The following is a 21,022-nucleotide window of genomic DNA, read 5'->3' as shown; positions in this document are numbered from 1 at the left end:
TTAAAGAAAAAGTATTCTTAAATTAAAGTAAATATGTTGATTTAAAATGAGCAAAAACTCCAAAACAAAGTCATTAGAAGCAGCAGAAACTTTATTTTCCTCTTAAAGCAGTTATTATAACAGATCACATAATGTTGGATTCTATTCATCAATGCAGTAAAGTTGGTTTGATTTAGTTCTTTAAAGTAATCTGACTCAAAAGAGAAACAAATACAGGAAATAAGGTAACGTGTATGTCAACAAATCAACACGATCACATCAATTGATGAGTTCTGAAATAGTTCTATTCAGTGTGACTGACAGGAGAGATGATCAGAGGAGCAGAGTTTTTACCACCTTTGTTATTACAGGGACTAAAGTATGGGTAGAGTCTCTCAGTGAAGGAGCAGCCAGTGAAGGAGTAGATCAGAGCTGCAGCATCAACGTCATGAAAGGAGACCAGACCCTCCTCATAATCCACAAACACCCCCACCTTCTCAGGACCGGACTTCAGAGAGAGACGGACTGGTGAGTCAGCACAAGCTGTGTACTCATTTTCATTCCTCAACCATATCGTCCAGAAACCATCCTGAGGACACAGAAAGGTTTCTCCCTTCCTGTTGATCGACTCTTTGACCACTCCTACATCCCACTCAGTCTTCCCTTTAACCTGAACCTCGAAGTAAAATCTGCCTGAAGAGAAACTCTGCTTTGATAAGACCATAGCATACTTAGTAAATCTCTTTGGTGTGTCTGGGAGATTCTTCTTTTCATCACCATATTTAACTTGTTTTCCATCATCAGACAGGATGAGTTTAGGATGTGCTGTATCAGGATCGAGTGTCACATCCACCTCATACTGCTGGACCCTCTTCAGCTCCAACTCACAGATCAGCTTCTTCATCTGTTCTCTGATGGTCTCCTCCAGCTGGCTCACAGCTCTCACCACAGTCCCCTCATATGAAGGTGGATGGACTCTGACTCCAGTCCAGTCCTTGGTGGGTGGAGCAGCGTTCAGTGATGTGAAGTTTTGGAGGAGGTGGAGCTGGTCTTCAGAGCCTGAGAGCTGCTTCACTTCAGTGCTTCTCTTCTCCAGCTCAGAGATTTCCTGTTCCAGCTCTTTGATGAAGCCTTCAGCCTGTTTCTCCGTCTTCCTCTGCTTCTCTTTGATCGTGTCGATGAGCTCGGCCTGGCTTCTCTCAACAGATTCTTTCAGAGCGGTGAAGACCTGAACACCTTCTGAGATCTCTCTGTCTGCTTTCTCATCACTGAGCTCCACTGAGTGTTTGATCTCCTGAATCTTCTGTCGTCTCTTCTGGATCATCTGCTGAATGTCAGCCTCTGTCTTCCCCAGCTCGGCCTTCTTTCCTTCATATTCTTCTTTCAGAGGAACAACATCATGAGTCTTGTGATCTGTGACTGAGCACAGCATGCAGACACACATCTGGTCGTTCTTACAGAACAGCTCCAGCAGTTTGTCGTGCTTCTCACACATCCTGCCTTCCAGGTTCTCCACAGGGTCGATCAGCTGATGTCTCTTCAGACCTGACATGGTCAGATGAGGCTCCAGGTGAGTCTCACAGTAAGAAGCCAGACACACCAGGCAGGACTTCTGGGCCTTCAGTTTGGTTCCAGTGCAGACGTCACAGGGAACTTCTCCTGGTTTGGACCCGTGTTGCTCTGAGCTGCTGCTGGCTTTCTGTTGAGCTGACTGTTTGTACTGAGCAGCCATCTCAGAGATGAACGTGTTGACCTTCAGCTCAGGTCGGCTGTGAAAAACCTCGTTACAGTTGGGACACTTGTACGGGGCGTTACTATCCCAGTGTGTAGTGATGCAGGCTTTACAGAAGTTGTGTCCACATGGTATGGTGACTGGATCAGTGAACACATCCAGACAGATGGAGCACCGGAACTGATCTTCAGTCAGCAGAAAGCTGGCAGAGGACATTTCTGCAACCTGATGAATAAATAAAAATTCAACAAATTAAGACAGAAGAAGAATTTGGATTTGTATAAATGAAGTTTGTAGGTGTGTAAAGATTAATCGTGAGGCAGTTAATTATCTACTCAAAGGTGTCAAGGTTCACATCGATACTCATCGGTTGGTTGTGACAAGCAGGCGTTGCCATGCTAAGATTATTTTAGCTGTGACTCGTCTGGGTGCAGTCTCTATTCTTTGGCTTTTATTTCTGTTTAGTGGTCGAGTTAAAACCTCCTCTTCACTTCAGTGTTTTGGGTTTGTAGTTCAGTGTACTCACCAGAGTTTGTCAGAAAAACCTTCAGTTGAATTTGTCTTCAGAGAGAAACAGACAGACTCGTCTTGATGCAGCTCTGACACAGACTAACTTTCACTTTCATTTCAGAGAAAAACACATGTTGTAGCCCCTCCCCTTTTTATGTAACTGCTCGTCTTTGAGTGTAGCCCCTCCTCTTTTTCCTCAACATTTAAAAATGTTTCTGTCATTATTTCTCATGTCTGACTCTAATCCACTTCCTTAACAAAAGAGGTCAGGGAAAGTTATTTGAGGACTTCCTGAAGTTGTCTTTGACCGTCTGTATAAAACTTCTCTTCAAACTTTAAACTCTCTTTTTGCCTGTAGTTTAACTCTAGTTGCTTTCCAGACGGTATACCCTTTTTTCTTTCTGTGTAAAATGTTTACTGATGATATTACAGGAGAGAGAGTAAAGTAAAAGACTTTCAACACCGGGTCACACGTCTTTGATTTATTCAAGTTCAGGAATAAAACTCGGGTAAACATTTCAAAGTCTTATTTTGAAAAACCTTGTAACTGCAGACCCAAATGGCCTTTTCCTCTTCAACAGCCACAGTAGAGGACTCTAATCTGAGGTCTGCCTGACTGCAGTTTTTATAACCTCCACTAGAGGGCAACCTCGGCTCTCATGTATTCTCTTCAAACTGGTTTTCAGTTTCTCTCAGCTGAAGATTTAACCCCTTCAGACCCGCATTTTTTCTGCTGGGCAAAAAAATGTTTTATAAAATGATTCTGACTTCCTTCCAACATAAAAACAAAGTGGAAAAAATAAATTTTTGCCAACTCACTTTTTTTTAAAGAATTTTTTCATCTCCATTCAAATGGACGCCACGACAATATGGGTGTAAAATCTCATAAATAGCATTGAACTTCTAACACATAACATACAACACCATACTTTTTATAGGAGGCTGATAACATAGTTAACTTTAAAATACTAGGAACTGGAACTTATGCTGGAGAAGACGTCAGCTTGTGGATATTTCATGTATTTTAATTTTCGATGTTCAGCTTTGAAGTGGTTTCGGTGTGTACTAAAGAGGTTCATTAGGCCTACTGATGATATCTTATAATGTTTGTTTTTAAAGGCCAGGAAGGTGAAATTGTTTTACCTGACCAGTTTCGGCTACTGCAGCCTTCATCGGGGGTGTCACGTGATGTTGTTGTGACCTCGTCTGTGCTGATTTATGTAGATTTTGCCATCCCACCTGACATGATCATGATGGGATGGCAGGGGGGGGGGGGGTGCCCCCTGCTGTCTGATGGTTTGTTAGACAGCTGGGGGTGGCTCTGCAGGACTGTGTCGCAGGTGTGGGGAAAGTTGCTATGATTTTTCATCCCGGTTTGCAGTCCTTGGTGCACGTTTCCTAATTCTCCCTCTTGCAGTGGTCTGAAATGGCTGATTTCAGATTCTCCTGCATTGCTTTCATTCTTGAGTCATTAGTAGCCTATCATTCTTGAATGAAAGTAATGCAGGAGAATCTGAAATCAGCCATTTCAGACCACTGCAAGAGAGAGAACCACCTAATGGACTGGGATGCGGCCAAGGTCATATGGACAGAAAGCAACAAGTTCCACCGGTGGATCAAAGAGACGGTGGAAAACGGGCACCAAGGACTGTAAACCGGGATGAAGGAACATACCAACTTTCCCACACCTGGGACACAGTCCTGCAGAGCCACCCCCAGCTATCTAACAAACCATCTGACAGCATGGGGCACCCTCCATTTACGAGACGTTCAAGGAATTCTTTGACTTTATCCTCTACAAGAACATTATGTACAAAAAATATATATGTTAAAAATTGCATAATTATGAATAACTGAACCGTGGCATCATGCTTTACCAATGAAAAGCTTACAAGTATGTTTTTTCTTTATATTCTAACACCTAACATTTGGGTGTTAGCTTAACTCGCCCAACTACTGCTGTCCATTGCGATGGACATCAGACTTTGAAAAAATCCTTTAAATTAAATACATGATATATGTTCAAAATAACTTCATATATTATTACTTGTAATAAAGACCCTGTGCCTGACTGCAGCCAGCGTGAAGAGAACCTTCTCCAACATCAACACCCGCAAGGCTGCAGGTCCAGACAACATCCCTGGCCGTGTGCTGAAGGACTGTGCAGAGGAGCTCAAAGATGTCTTCACAGACATTTTCAACACTTCTCTGAGGCAGACTGTTGTTCCAACATTCCAAAGAAGCCATCACCATCCACTTTAAATGACTATAGACTCGTTGCACTGACCCCCATCATCATGAAGTGCTTTGAAAGATTAGTCATGGCCCACATCAAATCCTCCCTTCCCTCCACCCTGGACCCCGACCAGGGCAACAGATCAACCGAGGATGCAATCTGCTCTGCTCTTCACCCAGCCCTCACCCACCTGGACTCCAAAAACTCATACGTCAGAATGCTGTTCATAGACTTCAGTTCAGCATTCAACACCATCATTCCTCAGCAGCTGATCGGCAAACTGGACCAGCTGGGGCTCGGCACACAAACCTTCACATTTCAAATCCTTATATGCAATCCAGAGAGGAGGCTACCTTACAGTGACAAATGGTGAGCTTTACATTACAATGATTCTTTGAAGTTATCCTGTCCTTCTGGAGACAGTGACTCTTTGCTGATACTGAAATGACATCTGTATTTACATTTGTATGGTACTGTCTGAGAAGGAGGATGCCCTCCTGTAGCTCTCTGACACCTCTGTTCTTTCAGACCATTTGGTGGCTCCTGGAAGTCTATGTAATTTCTCATAGGTGTCAGCCGGAAGTTTCTCCCGCAATGCCACAATGTCCAGTTAGATTCTGGGATCAGTTTCCAAAACAGAAAGAAAAAGAAACGTTTTTGGTAAAAACCTTTGAGACCAAATCTGAGCATGAAGCAGTTTAGTATGATAAATGAATCCACTCATCTTCATTAAACTTATTTAATGCAAGTGAACACACACACACACACACACACACACACACATATGTAAAATAAAATAAATAAACATGGGTGTCATAGTGGGCGGGGCTAAATATTTTGAAGATCTGAAACTCGTTCATTACTCTGAAAATAAAATAAAATACTTTTATGTTTAAAATGATTCAGCTTCCTAAAAGTTGTTCTTATTGTTGTTGTTTCATTTTAAATGAGACAAAAACAGAAATCCTCTGCTCCCATTATTCTATCAGTTTATGTTTCTAATGATCAGAAATGACAGGGAAACTCCTTCACACTGTTTTTATTACATTAACACATTTTAATCTGTGCGCTGAGCTGCACACACCGACTCGTTCCTCCCTCCTTTGTGTCTGAAGACATTCAGATTAAATCTCGATAGGAAGTTTAGTACGGATGTTTCCTGTTTTAGTTTTTAAACGGAGGTCCAGTGGAAATGCACGCGACTTGTTTGTGCCATTATGACAATATGCACGAGCGTCTGTAAATCTGGAAGATTGTTCTGGAAGTTTGAAAATGAGCTGAATGTTTTGTGGCTTCAGGAGAAAGAGAAGGAGAGCATGGACAGCACCAAGTGGGGCGTCTCCATCTGCACCGTTGACGGACAGAGGTGAGTCCCACTCGTGTGTTTAAAGGGTTATTTCACCTGTTAAAGGGGACGTTTGTCTTCGTGACGTCTCTGTCTTTGTCTCAGGTTGTCTCTGGGAGACTGGGCTGGCTCTCTGCTCCTTGGCGAGGTGTCATGGCCGCTGGTGTACGGCGTTGGTGGTGGAGCAGCTGGGCGCTGACCTCGTCCACAGATACGTCGGCATGGACGGTTACTCCAGATACGAGTCTCCCTTCACTCTCACTAAAACAGGTCCAGGATCAGTCAGGGCGCTTTTCTTACTCATCTCATTTCATGTGTGGAGAAGTGTCTCCGTTCAGACTGACATTTAAACTTTCATCCTCAAACTTTGCAGAAGTTCAGGAACTGAAGTGAAATCAACGTTTTGCACTAAATCGTTTTTTCACTTGGACTCGATCTGTCCAGCAGAGGGCGCTGATGTTGAGTCCTAATCTGTTTGCAGGGGTTCCTCACAGCCCGCTGACTGAGACAGGAGCCATCGTCACCACATCTTTACTCCAGGTAACTCATCCATCCAACAATCTACCCATCCAACCATCATCTAGTGATGTCACTTCCTGTTTCCTGTGTGTCTCCAGCTTGCAGGGAGGCTTTCTGCAGAAGAAGAGGAGAAATATGACTCAGTGAGTGACACAAGGACTTGAACAGGTTTAAACCTGTTCAACTTCTCACCTGTGCGCCGACGTGAGTGGCCGCACATTCAGTAGCTCCGTCCCTGTCGCACTCGTCTGATATGTTACTCGTTTGTTTTGGCTCTGTGCCAACTTCTACGTTTATAGTTTTTATAGTACTATACTATATAGTTTTTATAGTACACCTTCAGTGTATAACTTTATGTATCCTATGGATACGTTTTCGTGTTTTCGTGGAAATAGCAGCGGAAAACTTTCCTATTCAAGGGAAACGCTGCTCTCGCTCCGGTCAGCGGGACAAGCCGGCATCGTTCACCCGATACCAGAGGAGCTGAGGCGGCGGTACAGAGGCTGTCGGGCCGGGGCCCTGGTAAGGGCGAAGCTCGCGGCTAAACGATGGAGGTACAAGCCCTCGGTTCCGGTGATAGTTATGGGGAACGTAAACTGTCTAACCAACAAGACAGACGAGCTGGCTGCTCTCGTGAGGAACAACCGGACATTTAGAGAGTGCAGTTTAATGTGCCTCACAGAAACCTGGCTGACTCAAAACACCCCAGACGCTAACGTGGATCTACCGGGCTTTACTACAGTGAGAGCGGACAGAGACATGAAACGCAGCGGCAAACGGAAAGGAGGAGGACTCGCGCTGTTTATTAACAACAGATGGTGCCACCATGGACATGTTACTGTGAAGGAGGCAACGTGCAGCAAAGACATCGAGCTGCTGGCGGTGGGTCTCCGTCCTTACTACATGCCGAGGGAATTCTCTCACGTGATCGTGCTCTGTGTCTATGTTCCTCCCCGGGCACACGCCGAAAATGCGTGTGACGTCATCCACGCGACCACCTCAAGATTACAAACGCTGCACCCGGATGCTTTCATTGCCATCTCAGGGGACTTTAACCATGTTACTTTGAACTCCACACTACCGGACTTTCACCAGTTTGTAAGCTGTCCCACCAGGAAGAACAGGACAATAGACCTCCTGTATGCAAACGTGAAGGACGCCTACACTGCCACCCCGTTACCACCTCTGGGTAAGTCCGACCACAACCTGGTCCTACTAAAGCCACAGTACAAAACTATGATCCAGAGACAACCGATAACCACACGCACCTTCAGAAAGTGGTCTCCCGAGGCAGAGGAGGCCCTCAGAGACTGTTTTGAGACCACTGACTGGAGTGCCCTACAAGAGACTCATGGTGATGACATTGAGGGGGTCACACACTGCACAACTGACTACATGAACTTCTGCATGGACGTTGTGGTTCCCACCAAAACTGTGCGCTGCTTCCCGAATAACAAGCCCTGGATCACCAGCGATGTCAAGGAGATCCTTAACAGGAAGAAAAGGGCATTCAAGGAGGGAGATCAGGCAGAGCTGAAGCGGGTGCAGGGGGAACTCAAGGTCAGACTCCGAGAGGCAAAGGAGGAGTACAGAAGGAAGGTAGAACAGAAGCTTGAGCAGAATAACATGAGAGAGGTCTGGGAGGGCATGAAGACCATCACAGGCTGCAAAAAGAAAAACAACAATGCAGAAGACGGGACCCTGAGAGAGCAAACCAGCTCAACTTGTTTTTTAACAGGTTCGACAGCCCAGTCGCTGCAGCCAGTGCCTGTCCCCCCAGCACCCCTCTACACACCCCCTCCCCCCCCTCTACACACCCCCTCCCCCCCTCTCACTCCTCCCCCCGCCCAGCACCCCTCTACACACCCCCTCCCCCCCCCTCACTCCCCCCAACACCTCCACCAGAACAGATACAACCTCCAGAGACAATCCATCCCCCCTCCCCCCCACCATCACCAGAGACCAGGTGAGCAAGGAGCTGAAGAGACTCCGTCCCAGTAAGGCAGCCGGCCCAGACAAGGTGTGTCCCAGGATGCTAAAGGCCTGCTCTGCTGAGCTGGGGGAGCCACTTCAGCACATCTTCAACATGAGCCTGCGGCTCGGGAAGGTTCCTGTGCTCTGGAAGACCTCGTGCCTCACCCCGGTCCCCAAGAAGAAGAACCCCAGTGAGCCAGGCGACTTCAGACCAATCGCTCTGACATCCCACGTTATGAAGACCTTCGAACGGCTGCTGCTCCAACACCTCAGACCCCAGGTACAACACGCACAGGATCCCCTGCAGTTTGCATACCAGGCAAAGGTGGGCGTGGACGATGCCATCCTCTATCTTCTACACAGGGCCTACTCTCATCTGGACAAAGGGAGCAGCGTGATGAGAATCATGTTCTTTGATTTCTCAAGCGCTTTCGACACCATCCATCCCCTCCTACTGAGAGACAAGCTGACCGAGATGAGGGTGGACTCGTACCTGGTGAGGTGGATCACGGACTACCTCACAGAGAGACCACAGTACGTCAGACTGAAGGACTGCACATCTGACACTGTCGTCAGCAGCACCGGAGCACCACAGGGGACCGTGCTCTCCCCCGTCCTGTTCACCCTGTACACCTCTGACTTCCAGTATAACTCTGAGCTCTGCCACATGCAGAAATACTCGGACGACACTGCGATAGTTGCTTGTGTCAGGGACGGACAGGAGGAGGAGTACAGGAGCCTGATCAAGGACTTTGTGACGTGGTGCAGTGCCAACCATCTGCAGCTTAACACCTCCAAGACCAAGGAGATGGTGGTGGACTTCCGAAGGAAGAAACCACATCTAGAACCTGTTTCCATCGGCGGGGTCGACGTGGAGGTGGTCAGGACCTACAGGTATCTGGGGCTGCAGCTGGACGACAAGCTGGACTGGTCGCCTAACATGGACACTACCTGCAGGAAGGGACAGAGCCGTCTGTACTTCCTGAGAAGGCTGGGGTCCTTCAACATCTGCAAAAAGCTGCTGCAGATGTTCTACCAGTCTGTGGTGTCCAGCGTCCTCTTCTACGCCGTGGTGTGCTGGGGAGGAAGCTGCAAGAAGAGGGACGCAGCACGCCTGGACAGACTGGTGAGGAGGGCCGGCTCTGTGGTGGGCACAGAGCTGGACTCACTGGTGACAGTGGTAGAGAGGAGGTCTCTGGAAAAAATGCTCTCCATCATGGACAACACACACCACCCTCTGCACAGCACCTTCACCGGGCAGAGGAGCATGTTCAGCGAAAGACTGCTGTAACAGTCGTGCTCCACGGACAGACTCAAGAACTCTTTTGTCCCCCTGGCCATCAGATTGTATAACACTTCACTGTCACGGCAGGGAAGAAGCGCACGGTGATCCCTGGACTCTCTTTTCACTTTTTTCTCATTCCTCATCTGCACTGCTGACCTCAGAGTCAGCCTCCAGTTGGACACTTTAATACATATTGATAGTCACCTTACTGAGCAATGGTCACTTTAATGATAATCACCCTAATCATGTCTGGTTTCATCCTACTGTTGTGTTATGCTACATCTGTAAGGGTTGACATGATCACCCTAATTAGGTCAAGTTTCACTCTATTGTCTTCAACACTCAATGCTAAGCTGCTCCTCAATAGTTGGGTACTTAACGAAAATCACCCTAACCACTCCTGGTTTCACCTTATTGTCTAGGACACTTAATGCAAATCACTGCTCCTTTATGTTGGTGAGCCAATTTACATTCCTGCATTGACTGTTTAATGACTGTACTCACACCTCTGGCACTACCTCAAACACCTCTGTACATGCACATGTAACTAGTTTCTAGAAGGTCAGCACTTTGTTTCTAAGGCTCTTTAACTGTTTACAGGTCTCTTTTAACCAACACATGTTTTTCTCTCCTCACAGGTTATGTACATTATGCTATATTAGTTTTAAGTCCAACTGCTAATGCTAACTGCACAGGCTTAACATATAATTATGTTTATTCTTAGTCATATAGGGGCTGCTAAATCTTGTTTGGGGGATTATTGTATACAGGGGAGGGGGGACTGCGGGTGTGTATTGTAACTAATGTCTTGTGTCCTGCCTGTCTGTATACTGCTACTGGATGCCTTGAATTTCCCTCGGGATCAATAAAGTATCTATCTATCTATCTATCTATCTATCTAAAACTTCTCTTCAAACTTTAAACTCTCTTTTTGCCTGTAGTTTAACTCTAGTTGCTTTCCAGACGGTATACCCTTTTTTCTTTCTGTGTAAAATGTTTACTGATGATATTACAGGAGAGAGAGTAAAGCAAAAGACTTTCAACACCGGGTTACACGTCTTTGATTTATTCAAGTTCAGGAATAAAACTCTGGTAAACATTTCAAAGTCTTATTTTGAAAAACCTTGTAACTGCAGACCCAAATGGCCTTTTCCTCTTCAACAGCCACAGGAAAGGACTCTAATCTGAGGTCTGCCTGACTGCAGTTTTTATAACCTCCACTAGAGGGCAACCTCGGCTCTCATGTATTCTCTGCAAACTGGTTTTCAGTTTCTCTCAGCTGCAGATTTAACCCCTTCAAACCCGCATTTTTTCTGCCGGGCAAAAAAATGTTTTATAAAATGATTCTGACTCCCTTCCAACATAAAAACAAAGTGGAAAAAATAAATTTTGCCAACTCACTTTTTTTAGAAGAATTTTTTCATCTCCATTCAAAGGGATGCCACGACAATATGGGCGTAAAATCTCATAAATATCATTAAACTTCTAACACATAACATACAACACCATACTTTTTATAGGAGGCTGACAACATAGTTATTTTACTTTAAAATATTAGGAACTGGAACTTATGCTGGAGAAGACGTCAGCTTGTGGATATTTCATGTATTTTAATTTTCGATGTGCAGCTTTGAAGTGGTTTCGGTGTGTACTAAAGAGGTTCATTAAACCTACTGGTGATAATCTTATAATAATGTTTGTTTTTTCATTCTTGAGTCATCAGTAGCCTATCATTCTTGAATGAAAGTAATGCAGGAGAATCTGAAATCAGCCATTTCAGACCACTGCAAGAGAGAGAACCACCTAATGAACTGGGATGCGGCCAAGGTCATATGGACAGAAAGCAACAAGTTCCAGCGGTGGATCAAAGAGACGGTGGAAAACGGGCACCAAGGACTGTAAACCGGGATGAAGGAACATACCAACTTTCCCACACCTGGGACACAGTCCTGCAGAGCCACCCCCAGCTATCAAACAAACCATCTGACAGCATGGGGCACCCTCCATTTACGAGACGTTCAAGGAATTGTTTGACTTTATACTCACAAGAACATTATGTACAAAAAATATATATGTTAAAAATTGCATAATTATGAATAACTGAACCGTGGCATCATGCTTTGCCAATGAAAAGCTTACAAGTATGCTTTGTCTTTATATTCTAACACCTAACATTTGGGTGTTAGCTTAACTCGCCCAACTACTGCTGTCCATTGCGATCGTGTGTTTAAAGGGTTATTTCACCTGTTAAAGGGGACGTTTGTCTTCGTGACGTCTCTGTCTTTGTCTCAGGTTGTCTCTGGGAGACTGGGCTGGCTCTCTGCTCCTTGGCGAGGTGTCATGGCCGCTGGTGTACGGCGCGGTGGTGGAGCAGCTGGGCGCTGACCTCGTCCACAGATACGTCGGCATGGACGGTTACTCCAGATACGAGTCTCCCTTCACTCTCACTAAAACAGGTCCAGGATCAGTCAGGGCGCTTTTCTTACTCATCTCATTTCATGTGTGGAGAAGTGTCTCCGTTCAGACTGACATTTAAACTTTCATCCTCAAACTTTGCAGAAGTTCAGGAACTGAAGTGAAATCAACGTTTTGCACTGAATCGTTTTTTCACTTGGACTCGATCTGTCCAGCAGAGGGCGCTGATGTTGAGTCCTAATCTGTTTGCAGGGGTTCCTCACAGCCCGCTGACTGAGACAGGAGCCATCGTCACCACATCTTTACTCCAGGTAACTCATCCATCCAACAATCTACCCATCCAACCATCATCTAGTGATGTCACTTCCTGTTTCCTGTGTGTCTCCAGCTTGCAGGGAGGCTTTCTGCAGAAGAAGAGGAGAAATATGACTCAGTGAGTGACACAAGGACTTGAACAGGTTTAAACCTGTTCAACTTCTCACCTGTGCGCCGACGTGAGTGGCCGCACATTCAGTAGCTCCGTCCCTGTCGCACTCGTCTGATATGTTACTCGTTTGTTTTGGCTCTGTGCCAACTTCTACGTTTATAGTTTTTATAGTACTATACTATATAGTTTTTATAGTACACCTTCAGTGTATAACTTTATGTATCCTATGGATACGTTTTCGTGTTTTCGTGGAAATAGCAGCGGAAAACTTTCCTATTCAAGGGAAACGCTGCTCTCGCTCCGGTCAGCGGGACAAGCCGGCATCGTTCACCCGATACCAGAGGAGCTGAGGCGGCGGTACAGAGGCTGTCGGGCCGGGGCCCTGGTAAGGGCGAAGCTCGCGGCTAAACGATGGAGGTACAAGCCCTCGGTTCCGGTGATAGTTATGGGGAACGTAAACTGTCTAACCAACAAGACAGACGAGCTGGCTGCTCTCGTGAGGAACAACCGGACATTTAGAGAGTGCAGTTTAATGTGCCTCACAGAAACCTGGCTGACTCAAAACACCCCAGACGCTAACGTGGATCTACCGGGCTTTACTACAGTGAGAGCGGACAGAGACATGAAACGCAGCGGCAAACGGAAAGGAGGAGGACTCGTGCTGTTTATTAACACCAGATGGTGCCACCATGGACATGTTACTGTGAAGGAGGCAACGTGCAGCAAAGACATCGAGCTGCTGGCGGTGGGTCTCCGTCCTTACTACATGCCGAGGGAATTCTCTCACGTGATCGTGCTCTGTGTCTATGTTCCTCCCCGGGCACACGCCGAAAATGCGTGTGACGTCATCCACGCGACCACCTCAAGATTACAAACGCTGCACCCGGATGCTTTCATTGCCATCTCAGGGGACTTTAACCATGTTACTTTGAACTCCACACTACCGGACTTTCACCAGTTTGTAAGCTGTCCCACCAGGAAGAACAGGACAATAGACCTCCTGTATGCAAACGTGAAGGACGCCTACACTGCCACCCCGTTACCACCTCTGGGTAAGTCCGACCACAACCTGGTCCTACTAAAGCCACAGTACAAAACTATGATCCAGAGACAACCGATAACCACACGCACCTTCAGAAAGTGGTCTCCCGAGGCAGAGGAGGCCCTCAGAGACTGTTTTGAGACCACTGACTGGAGTGCCCTACAAGAGACTCATGGTGATGACATTGAGGGGGTCACACACTGCACAACTGACTACATGAACTTCTGTATGGACGTTGTGGTTCCCACCAAAACTGTGCGCTGCTTCCCGAATAACAAGCCCTGGATCACCAGCGATGTCAAGGAGATCCTTAACAGGAAGAAAAGGGCATTCAAGGAGGGAGATCAGGCAGAGCTGAAGCGGGTGCAGGGGGAACTCAAGGTCAGACTCCGAGAGGCAAAGGAGGAGTACAGAAGGAAGGTAGAACAGAAGCTTGAGCAGAATAACATGAGAGAGGTCTGGGAGGGCATGAAGACCATCACAGGCTGCAAAAAGAAAAACAACAATGCAGAAGACGGGACCCTGAGAGAGCAAACCAGCTCAACTTGTTTTTTAACAGGTTCGACAGCCCAGTCGCTGCAGCCAGTGCCTGTCCCCCCAGCACCCCTCTACACACCCCCTCCCCCCCTCTACACACCCCCTCCCCCCCTCTCACTCCTCCCCCCGCCCAGCACCCCTCTACACACCCCCTCCCCCCCCCTCACTCCCCCCAACACCTCCACCAGAACAGATACAACCTCCAGAGACAATCCATCCCCCCTCCCCCCCACCATCACCAGAGACCAGGTGAGCAAGGAGCTGAAGAGACTCCGTCCCAGTAAGGCAGCCGGCCCAGACAAGGTGTGTCCCAGGATGCTAAAGGCCTGCTCTGCTGAGCTGGGGGAGCCACTTCAGCACATCTTCAACATGAGCCTGCGGCTCGGGAAGGTTCCTGTGCTCTGGAAGACCTCGTGCCTCACCCCGGTCCCCAAGAAGAAGAACCCCAGTGAGCCAGGCGACTTCAGACCAATCGCTCTGACATCCCACGTTATGAAGACCTTCGAACGGCTGCTGCTCCAACACCTCAGACCCCAGGTACAACACGCACAGGATCCCCTGCAGTTTGCATACCAGGCAAAGGTGGGCGTGGACGATGCCATCCTCTATCTTCTACACAGGGCCTACTCTCATCTGGACAAAGGGAGCAGCGTGATGAGAATCATGTTCTTTGATTTCTCAAGCGCTTTCGACACCATCCATCCCCTCCTACTGAGAGACAAGCTGACCGAGATGAGGGTGGACTCGTACCTGGTGAGGTGGATCACGGACTACCTCACAGAGAGACCACAGTACGTCAGACTGAAGGACTGCACATCTGACACTGTCGTCAGCAGCACCGGAGCACCACAGGGGACCGTGCTCTCCCCCGTCCTGTTCACCCTGTACACCTCTGACTTCCAGTATAACTCTGAGCTCTGCCACATGCAGAAATACTCGGACGACACTGCGATAGTTGCTTGTGTCAGGGACGGACAGGAGGAGGAGTACAGGAGCCTGATCAAGGACTTTGTGACGTGGTGCAGTGCCAACCATCTGCAGCTTAACACCTCCAAGACCAAGGAGATGGTGGTGGACTTCCGAAGGAAGAAACCACATCTAGAACCTGTTTCCATCGGCGGGGTCGACGTGGAGGTGGTCAGGACCTACAGGTATCTGGGGCTGCAGCTGGACGACAAGCTGGACTGGTCGCCTAACATGGACACTACCTGCAGGAAGGGACAGAGCCGTCTGTACTTCCTGAGAAGGCTGGGGTCCTTCAACATCTGCAAAAAGCTGCTGCAGATGTTCTACCAGTCTGTGGTGTCCAGCGTCCTCTTCTACGCCGTGGTGTGCTGGGGAGGAAGCTGCAAGAAGAGGGACGCAGCACGCCTGGACAGACTGGTGAGGAGGGCCGGCTCTGTGGTGGGCACAGAGCTGGACTCACTGGTGACAGTGGTAGAGAGGAGGTCTCTGGAAAAAATGCTCTCCATCATGGACAACACACACCACCCTCTGCACAGCACCTTCACCGGGCAGAGGAGCATGTTCAGCGAAAGACTGCTGTAACAGTCGTGCTCCACGGACAGACTCAAGAACTCTTTTGTCCCCCTGGCCATCAGATTGTATAACACTTCACTGTCACGGCAGGGAAGAAGCGCACGGTGATCCCTGGACTCTCTTTTCACTTTTTTCTCATTCCTCATCTGCACTGCTGACCTCAGAGTCAGCCTCCAGTTGGACACTTTAATACATATTGATAGTCACCTTACTGAGCAATGGTCACTTTAATGATAATCACTCTAATCATGTCTGGTTTCATCCTACTGTTGTGTTATGCTACATCTGTAAGGGTTGACATGATCACCCTAATTAGGTCAAGTTTCACTCTATTGTCTTCAACACTCAATGCTAAGCTGCTCCTCAATAGTTGGGTACTTAACGAAAATCACCCTAACCACTCCTGGTTTCACCTTATTGTCTAGGACACTTAATGCAAATCACTGCTCCTTTATGTTGGTGAGCCAATTTACATTCCTGCATTGACTGTTTAATGACTGTACTCACACCTCTGGCACTACCTCAAACACCTCTGTACATGCACATGTAACTAGTTTCTAGAAGGTCAGCACTTTGTTTCTAAGGCTCTTTAACTGTTTACAGGTCTCTTTTAACCAACACATGTTTTTCTCTCCTCACAGGTTATGTACATTATGCTATATTAGTTTTAAGTCCAACTGCTAATGCTAACTGCACAGGCTTAACATATAATTATGTTTATTCTTAGTCATATAGGGGCTGCTAAATCTTGTTTGGGGGATTATTGTATACAGGGGAGGGGGGACTGCGGGTGTGTATTGTAACTAATGTCTTGTGTCCTGCCTGTCTGTATACTGCTACTGGATGCCTTGAATTTCCCTCGGGATCAATAAAGTATCTATCTATCTATCTATCTATCTATCTAAAACTTCTCTTCAAACTTTAAACTCTCTTTTTGCCTGTAGTTTAACTCTAGTTGCTTTCCAGACGGTATACCCTTTTTTCTTTCTGTGTAAAATGTTTACTGATGATATTACAGGAGAGAGAGTAAAGCAAAAGACTTTCAACACCGGGTTACACGTCTTTGATTTATTCAAGTTCAGGAATAAAACTCTGGTAAACATTTCAAAGTCTTATTTTGAAAAACCTTGTAACTGCAGACCCAAATGGCCTTTTCCTCTTCAACAGCCACAGGAAAGGACTCTAATCTGAGGTCTGCCTGACTGCAGTTTTTATAACCTCCACTAGAGGGCAACCTCGGCTCTCATGTATTCTCTGCAAACTGGTTTTCAGTTTCTCTCAGCTGCAGATTTAACCCCTTCAAACCCGCATTTTTTCTGCCGGGCAAAAAAATGTTTTATAAAATGATTCTGACTCCCTTCCAACATAAAAACAAAGTGGAAAAAATAAATTTTGCCAACTCACTTTTTTTAGAAGAATTTTTTCATCTCCATTCAAAGGGATGCCACGACAATATGGGCGTAAAATCTCATAAATATCATTAAACTTCTAACACATAACATACAACACCATACTTTTTATAGGAGGCTGACAACATAGTTATTTTACTTTAAAATATTAGGAACTGGAACTTATGCTGGAGAAGACGTCAGCTTGTGGATATTTCATGTATTTTAATTTTCGATGTGCAGCTTTGAAGTGGTTTCGGTGTGTACTAAAGAGGTTCATTAAACCTACTGGTGATAATCTTATAATAATGTTTGTTTTTTCATTCTTGAGTCATCAGTAGCCTATCATTCTTGAATGAAAGTAATGCAGGAGAATCTGAAATCAGCCATTTCAGACCACTGCAAGAGAGAGAACCACCTAATGAACTGGGATGCGGCCAAGGTCATATGGACAGAAAGCAACAAGTTCCAGCGGTGGATCAAAGAGACGGTGGAAAACGGGCACCAAGGACTGTAAACCGGGATGAAGGAACATACCAACTTTCCCACACCTGGGACACAGTCCTGCAGAGCCACCCCCAGCTATCAAACAAACCATCTGACAGCATGGGGCACCCTCCATTTACGAGACGTTCAAGGAATTGTTTGACTTTATACTCACAAGAACATTATGTACAAAAAATATATATGTTAAAAATTGCATAATTATGAATAACTGAACCGTGGCATCATGCTTTGCCAATGAAAAGCTTACAAGTATGCTTTGTCTTTATATTCTAACACCTAACATTTGGGTGTTAGCTTAACTCGCCCAACTACTGCTGTCCATTGCGATCGTGTGTTTAAAGGGTTATTTCACCTGTTAAAGGGGACGTTTGTCTTCGTGACGTCTCTGTCTTTGTCTCAGGTTGTCTCTGGGAGACTGGGCTGGCTCTCTGCTCCTTGGCGAGGTGTCATGGCCGCTGGTGTACGGCGCGGTGGTGGAGCAGCTGGGCGCTGACCTCGTCCACAGATACGTCGGCATGGACGGTTACTCCAGATACGAGTCTCCCTTCACTCTCACTAAAACAGGTCCAGGATCAGTCAGGGCGCTTTTCTTACTCATCTCATTTCATGTGTGGAGAAGTGTCTCCGTTCAGACTGACATTTAAACTTTCATCCTCAAACTTTGCAGAAGTTCAGGAACTGAAGTGAAATCAACGTTTTGCACTGAATCGTTTTTTCACTTGGACTCGATCTGTCCAGCAGAGGGCGCTGATGTTGAGTCCTAATCTGTTTGCAGGGGTTCCTCACAGCCCGCTGACTGAGACAGGAGCCATCGTCACCACATCTTTACTCCAGGTAACTCATCCATCCAACAATCTACCCATCCAACCATCATCTAGTGATGTCACTTCCTGTTTCCTGTGTGTCTCCAGCTTGCAGGGAGGCTTTCTGCAGAAGAAGAGGAGAAATATGACTCAGTGAGTGACACAAGGACTTGAACAGGTTTAAACACACTGACTGTTTATTTGTTTTTGTTGATTTATTTGTGTGTGTTTGCAGGTGCTGAACGTCATCCGACGGCTCTGCAACAAGGAGCACGCCAACTTGAACTGCAGCAGGTAGAGCGCCTGCTGACACCAGAGCAGAGATCATGTCTGAGGATAGCTTCCCTTACATTCTGTATTTTGCTGCTTCATAAATATCGTTTGTGTTGCTCGGACTGACATATTAAAAACTCATTGGACTGCAGTACTGATTTTAAACACTAGGGGTCAGAGTTACGTACTGCTCCTTTAAGGTTTTGTCTTTGTAGTTATCAGAGCAGCAGGAAGGACAGCGTCAGACTCCACGCACTGTCGTTTTACCTGCAGGAGAAAAAGGTGAATCATCTTTTTATATTTATAGATTTGACCATGACTGAACCTCCTCGTCTCCTCCCCTCGTCTCCTCCCCTCGTCTCCTCCTCGTCTCCTCCCCTCGTCTCCTCGTCTCCTCTCCTCGTCTCCTCTCCTCGTCTCCTCCCCTCGTCTCCTCTCCTCATCTCCTCCCCTCGTCTCCTCGTCTCCTCTCCTCTTCTAACTGTTTGCTCTCCTTCAGTGTTTTCCAGAAAAAGTCGACATTAATGCTGCTCTGGAGCTCATGCTGCAGGTACACACACACTATATATACACACACACACACACACACACACACTATACACAAACACTCGATATTGGAGATCTGAGAATCTTATGGTGCATTCAAGTGACGTGGGAATAATCTGAAGAGTCAGTTTGCGATCAGAATTTTTTTTGTAAATAATATATAATAATAATTTGACAGAAACAACGACAGAAAGAATTTAAATAATGAGATTAAATATTCCCTCGATGCCGATTGTCTCACAGTGCTCCTCCACCGAGATCACCTGTGAATCAGGAGCAGCCATGGCCGCGTCGTTGGCCAATGGGGGTCTCTGCCCTCTGTCAGGTGACCAGGTGCTGTCGCCAACGGCAACCAGGAGCACGTTGTCCATGATGCAGGTGGCGGGGATGAAGGATTACTCCTCAATCTTCCACTACAAGGTCGGATCAGCTTTACCTCTGTTTGAGCCCCCGCAAAGCGTGTGTGTGACGTGGAGAGGGTCCCCACAAAGCGTGTGTGAGACGTGGAGAGGGTCCCCACAAAGTATGTGCGTGACGTGGAGGGGGTCCCCACAAAGCGTGTGTGAGATGTGGAGAGGGTCACCACAAAGCGTGTGTGTGACGTGGAGAGGGTCCCCACAAAGCGTGTGTGTGAGATCTGGAGAGGGTCCCCACAAAGCGTGTGTGAGATGTGGAGAGGGTCCCCACAAAGCGTGGGTGAGAAGTGGAGAGGGTCCCCACAAAGCGTGTGTGAGACGTGGAGTGGGTCCCCACAAAGCGTGTGTGAGAAGTGGAGAGGGTCCCCACAAAGCGTGTGTGATGTGGAGAGGGTCCCCACAAAGTGTGTGTGTGATGTGGAGAGGGTCCCCTCAAAGCGTGTGTGTCATGTGGAGAGTCCCCACAAAGCGTGTGTGTCATGTGGAGAGTCCCCACAAAGCGTGTGTGTGACGTGGAGAGTCCCCACAAAGCGTGTGTGTGATGTGGAGAGTCCCCACAAAGCGTGTGTGTGATGTGGAGAGTCCCCACAAAGCGTGTGTGTGATGTGGAGAGTCCCCACAAAGCGTGTGTGTGACGTGGAGAGTCCCCACAAAGCGTGTGTGTGATGTGGAGAGAGTCCCCACAAAGCATCACTGCTGTAAGTTCAACAGCTCTGTTTTCTCTCTGCAGACTTCAGTCCCGGCCGTGTGCAGCGCTCACGGCGTCCTGCTGGCGGTGGTTCCGGGTGTTTTGGGTCTGATGGCGTTCTCTCCGGAGTTAGACGCCAGTGGAAACCCGTGGAGGGCCGTCCACTTCTGTCAGGTGCTTAAAACTCGCTTTAAACTGAAAGACTTCACATCCAGCACGATCATATGGAGCAAAGAAAAGTTTCTCTTTATTGATTGTTTTTGTCAAAGCATCTTTGAATATTTCGAACAGTGTCTGATGATTGTTATGATATAAGAAGTGAAGGATTGATGGAGATTCATGTTGTGACTCTACATGTGTTTCTGCAGGAGCTCATCTCCACGTTTCAGCTGCACAGCTTTGACATCCGGACCCCGTTCAGACAGATTCTGGCCTACAGACAGTGGAAGGTGGAGTCTGAGGTAACGGGCTGATGTCTGATTTCACTTCATATCTCAACACAACAATCATGAATATAACATCTGATCCTCTGTGTAGGGATACCAGGTCATGAACGTCCTGCTGGCTGCGTTCAAAGGAGACGTGAAGGCTCTGAGGAGGTGAACTTAGACTCTGTCATCAAACGTTAGAAACAATCACAGTGAGACATTCAGGCTCCGTCTCTTCTTCTGTGGTGTCGTGTAGGTACTTCCTGTCCGGAGTGGACGTGAATGCTGTGGACTATGACGGCAGGTCGGCTCTGCATGTGGCGGCTGCTGAAGGTCACACAGAGGTCATCCGCTTCCTGCTGGAGAACACGGGAGCAAACCCCGCCCTCAAAGACAGGTGAGACTCCGACTGAAGGAAAGCTCCTAAAAGAAG

The 21,022-nt window shown here is 47.1% G+C and overlaps 1 protein-coding gene, 1 long non-coding RNA gene and 1 pseudogene across 3 annotated transcripts; 2 read left to right on the top strand and 1 right to left on the bottom strand.

Moving 5' to 3' along the window:
• Positions 1-73: 73 nt before the first annotated feature.
• On the bottom strand, positions 74-2,313 carry LOC306826048 (E3 ubiquitin-protein ligase TRIM21-like). The gene is made up of 2 exons (XM_079347112.1): positions 2,238-2,313; positions 74-1,936 (listed from the first exon to the last, which is right to left on the bottom strand). Exon 2 carries the CDS (start codon positions 1,925-1,927, stop codon positions 284-286), a length of 1,644 nt encoding a protein of 547 aa, XP_079203238.1. The 5' UTR covers positions 1,928-1,936; positions 2,238-2,313; the 3' UTR covers positions 74-283.
• A 3,361-nt stretch (positions 2,314-5,674) lies between these two features.
• Positions 5,675-20,990, top strand: LOC306825869 (glutaminase liver isoform, mitochondrial-like; annotated as a pseudogene). Its single transcript has 16 exons — positions 5,675-5,823; positions 5,908-6,072; positions 6,284-6,342; positions 6,420-6,464; positions 17,299-17,441; positions 17,836-17,999; positions 18,211-18,269; positions 18,347-18,391; positions 18,474-18,532; positions 18,727-18,793; positions 19,011-19,061; positions 19,301-19,477; positions 20,204-20,335; positions 20,530-20,622; positions 20,699-20,760; positions 20,846-20,990. The product of its transcript is annotated as a glutaminase liver isoform, mitochondrial-like (transcript).
• On the top strand, positions 11,948-12,431 carry LOC306825561. The gene is made up of 3 exons (XR_013779291.1): positions 11,948-12,036; positions 12,248-12,306; positions 12,384-12,431. It is a non-coding gene; the product is annotated as an uncharacterized lncRNA (long non-coding RNA).
• Positions 20,991-21,022: the final 32 nt, after the last annotated feature.

This window comes from Symphodus melops (genome assembly GCF_947650265.1).
Source record: "Symphodus melops genome assembly, chromosome: 6".
NCBI lineage: Eukaryota > Metazoa > Chordata > Actinopteri > Labriformes > Labridae > Symphodus > Symphodus melops.
This window is presented reverse-complemented; position numbering and strand designations above follow the sequence as displayed.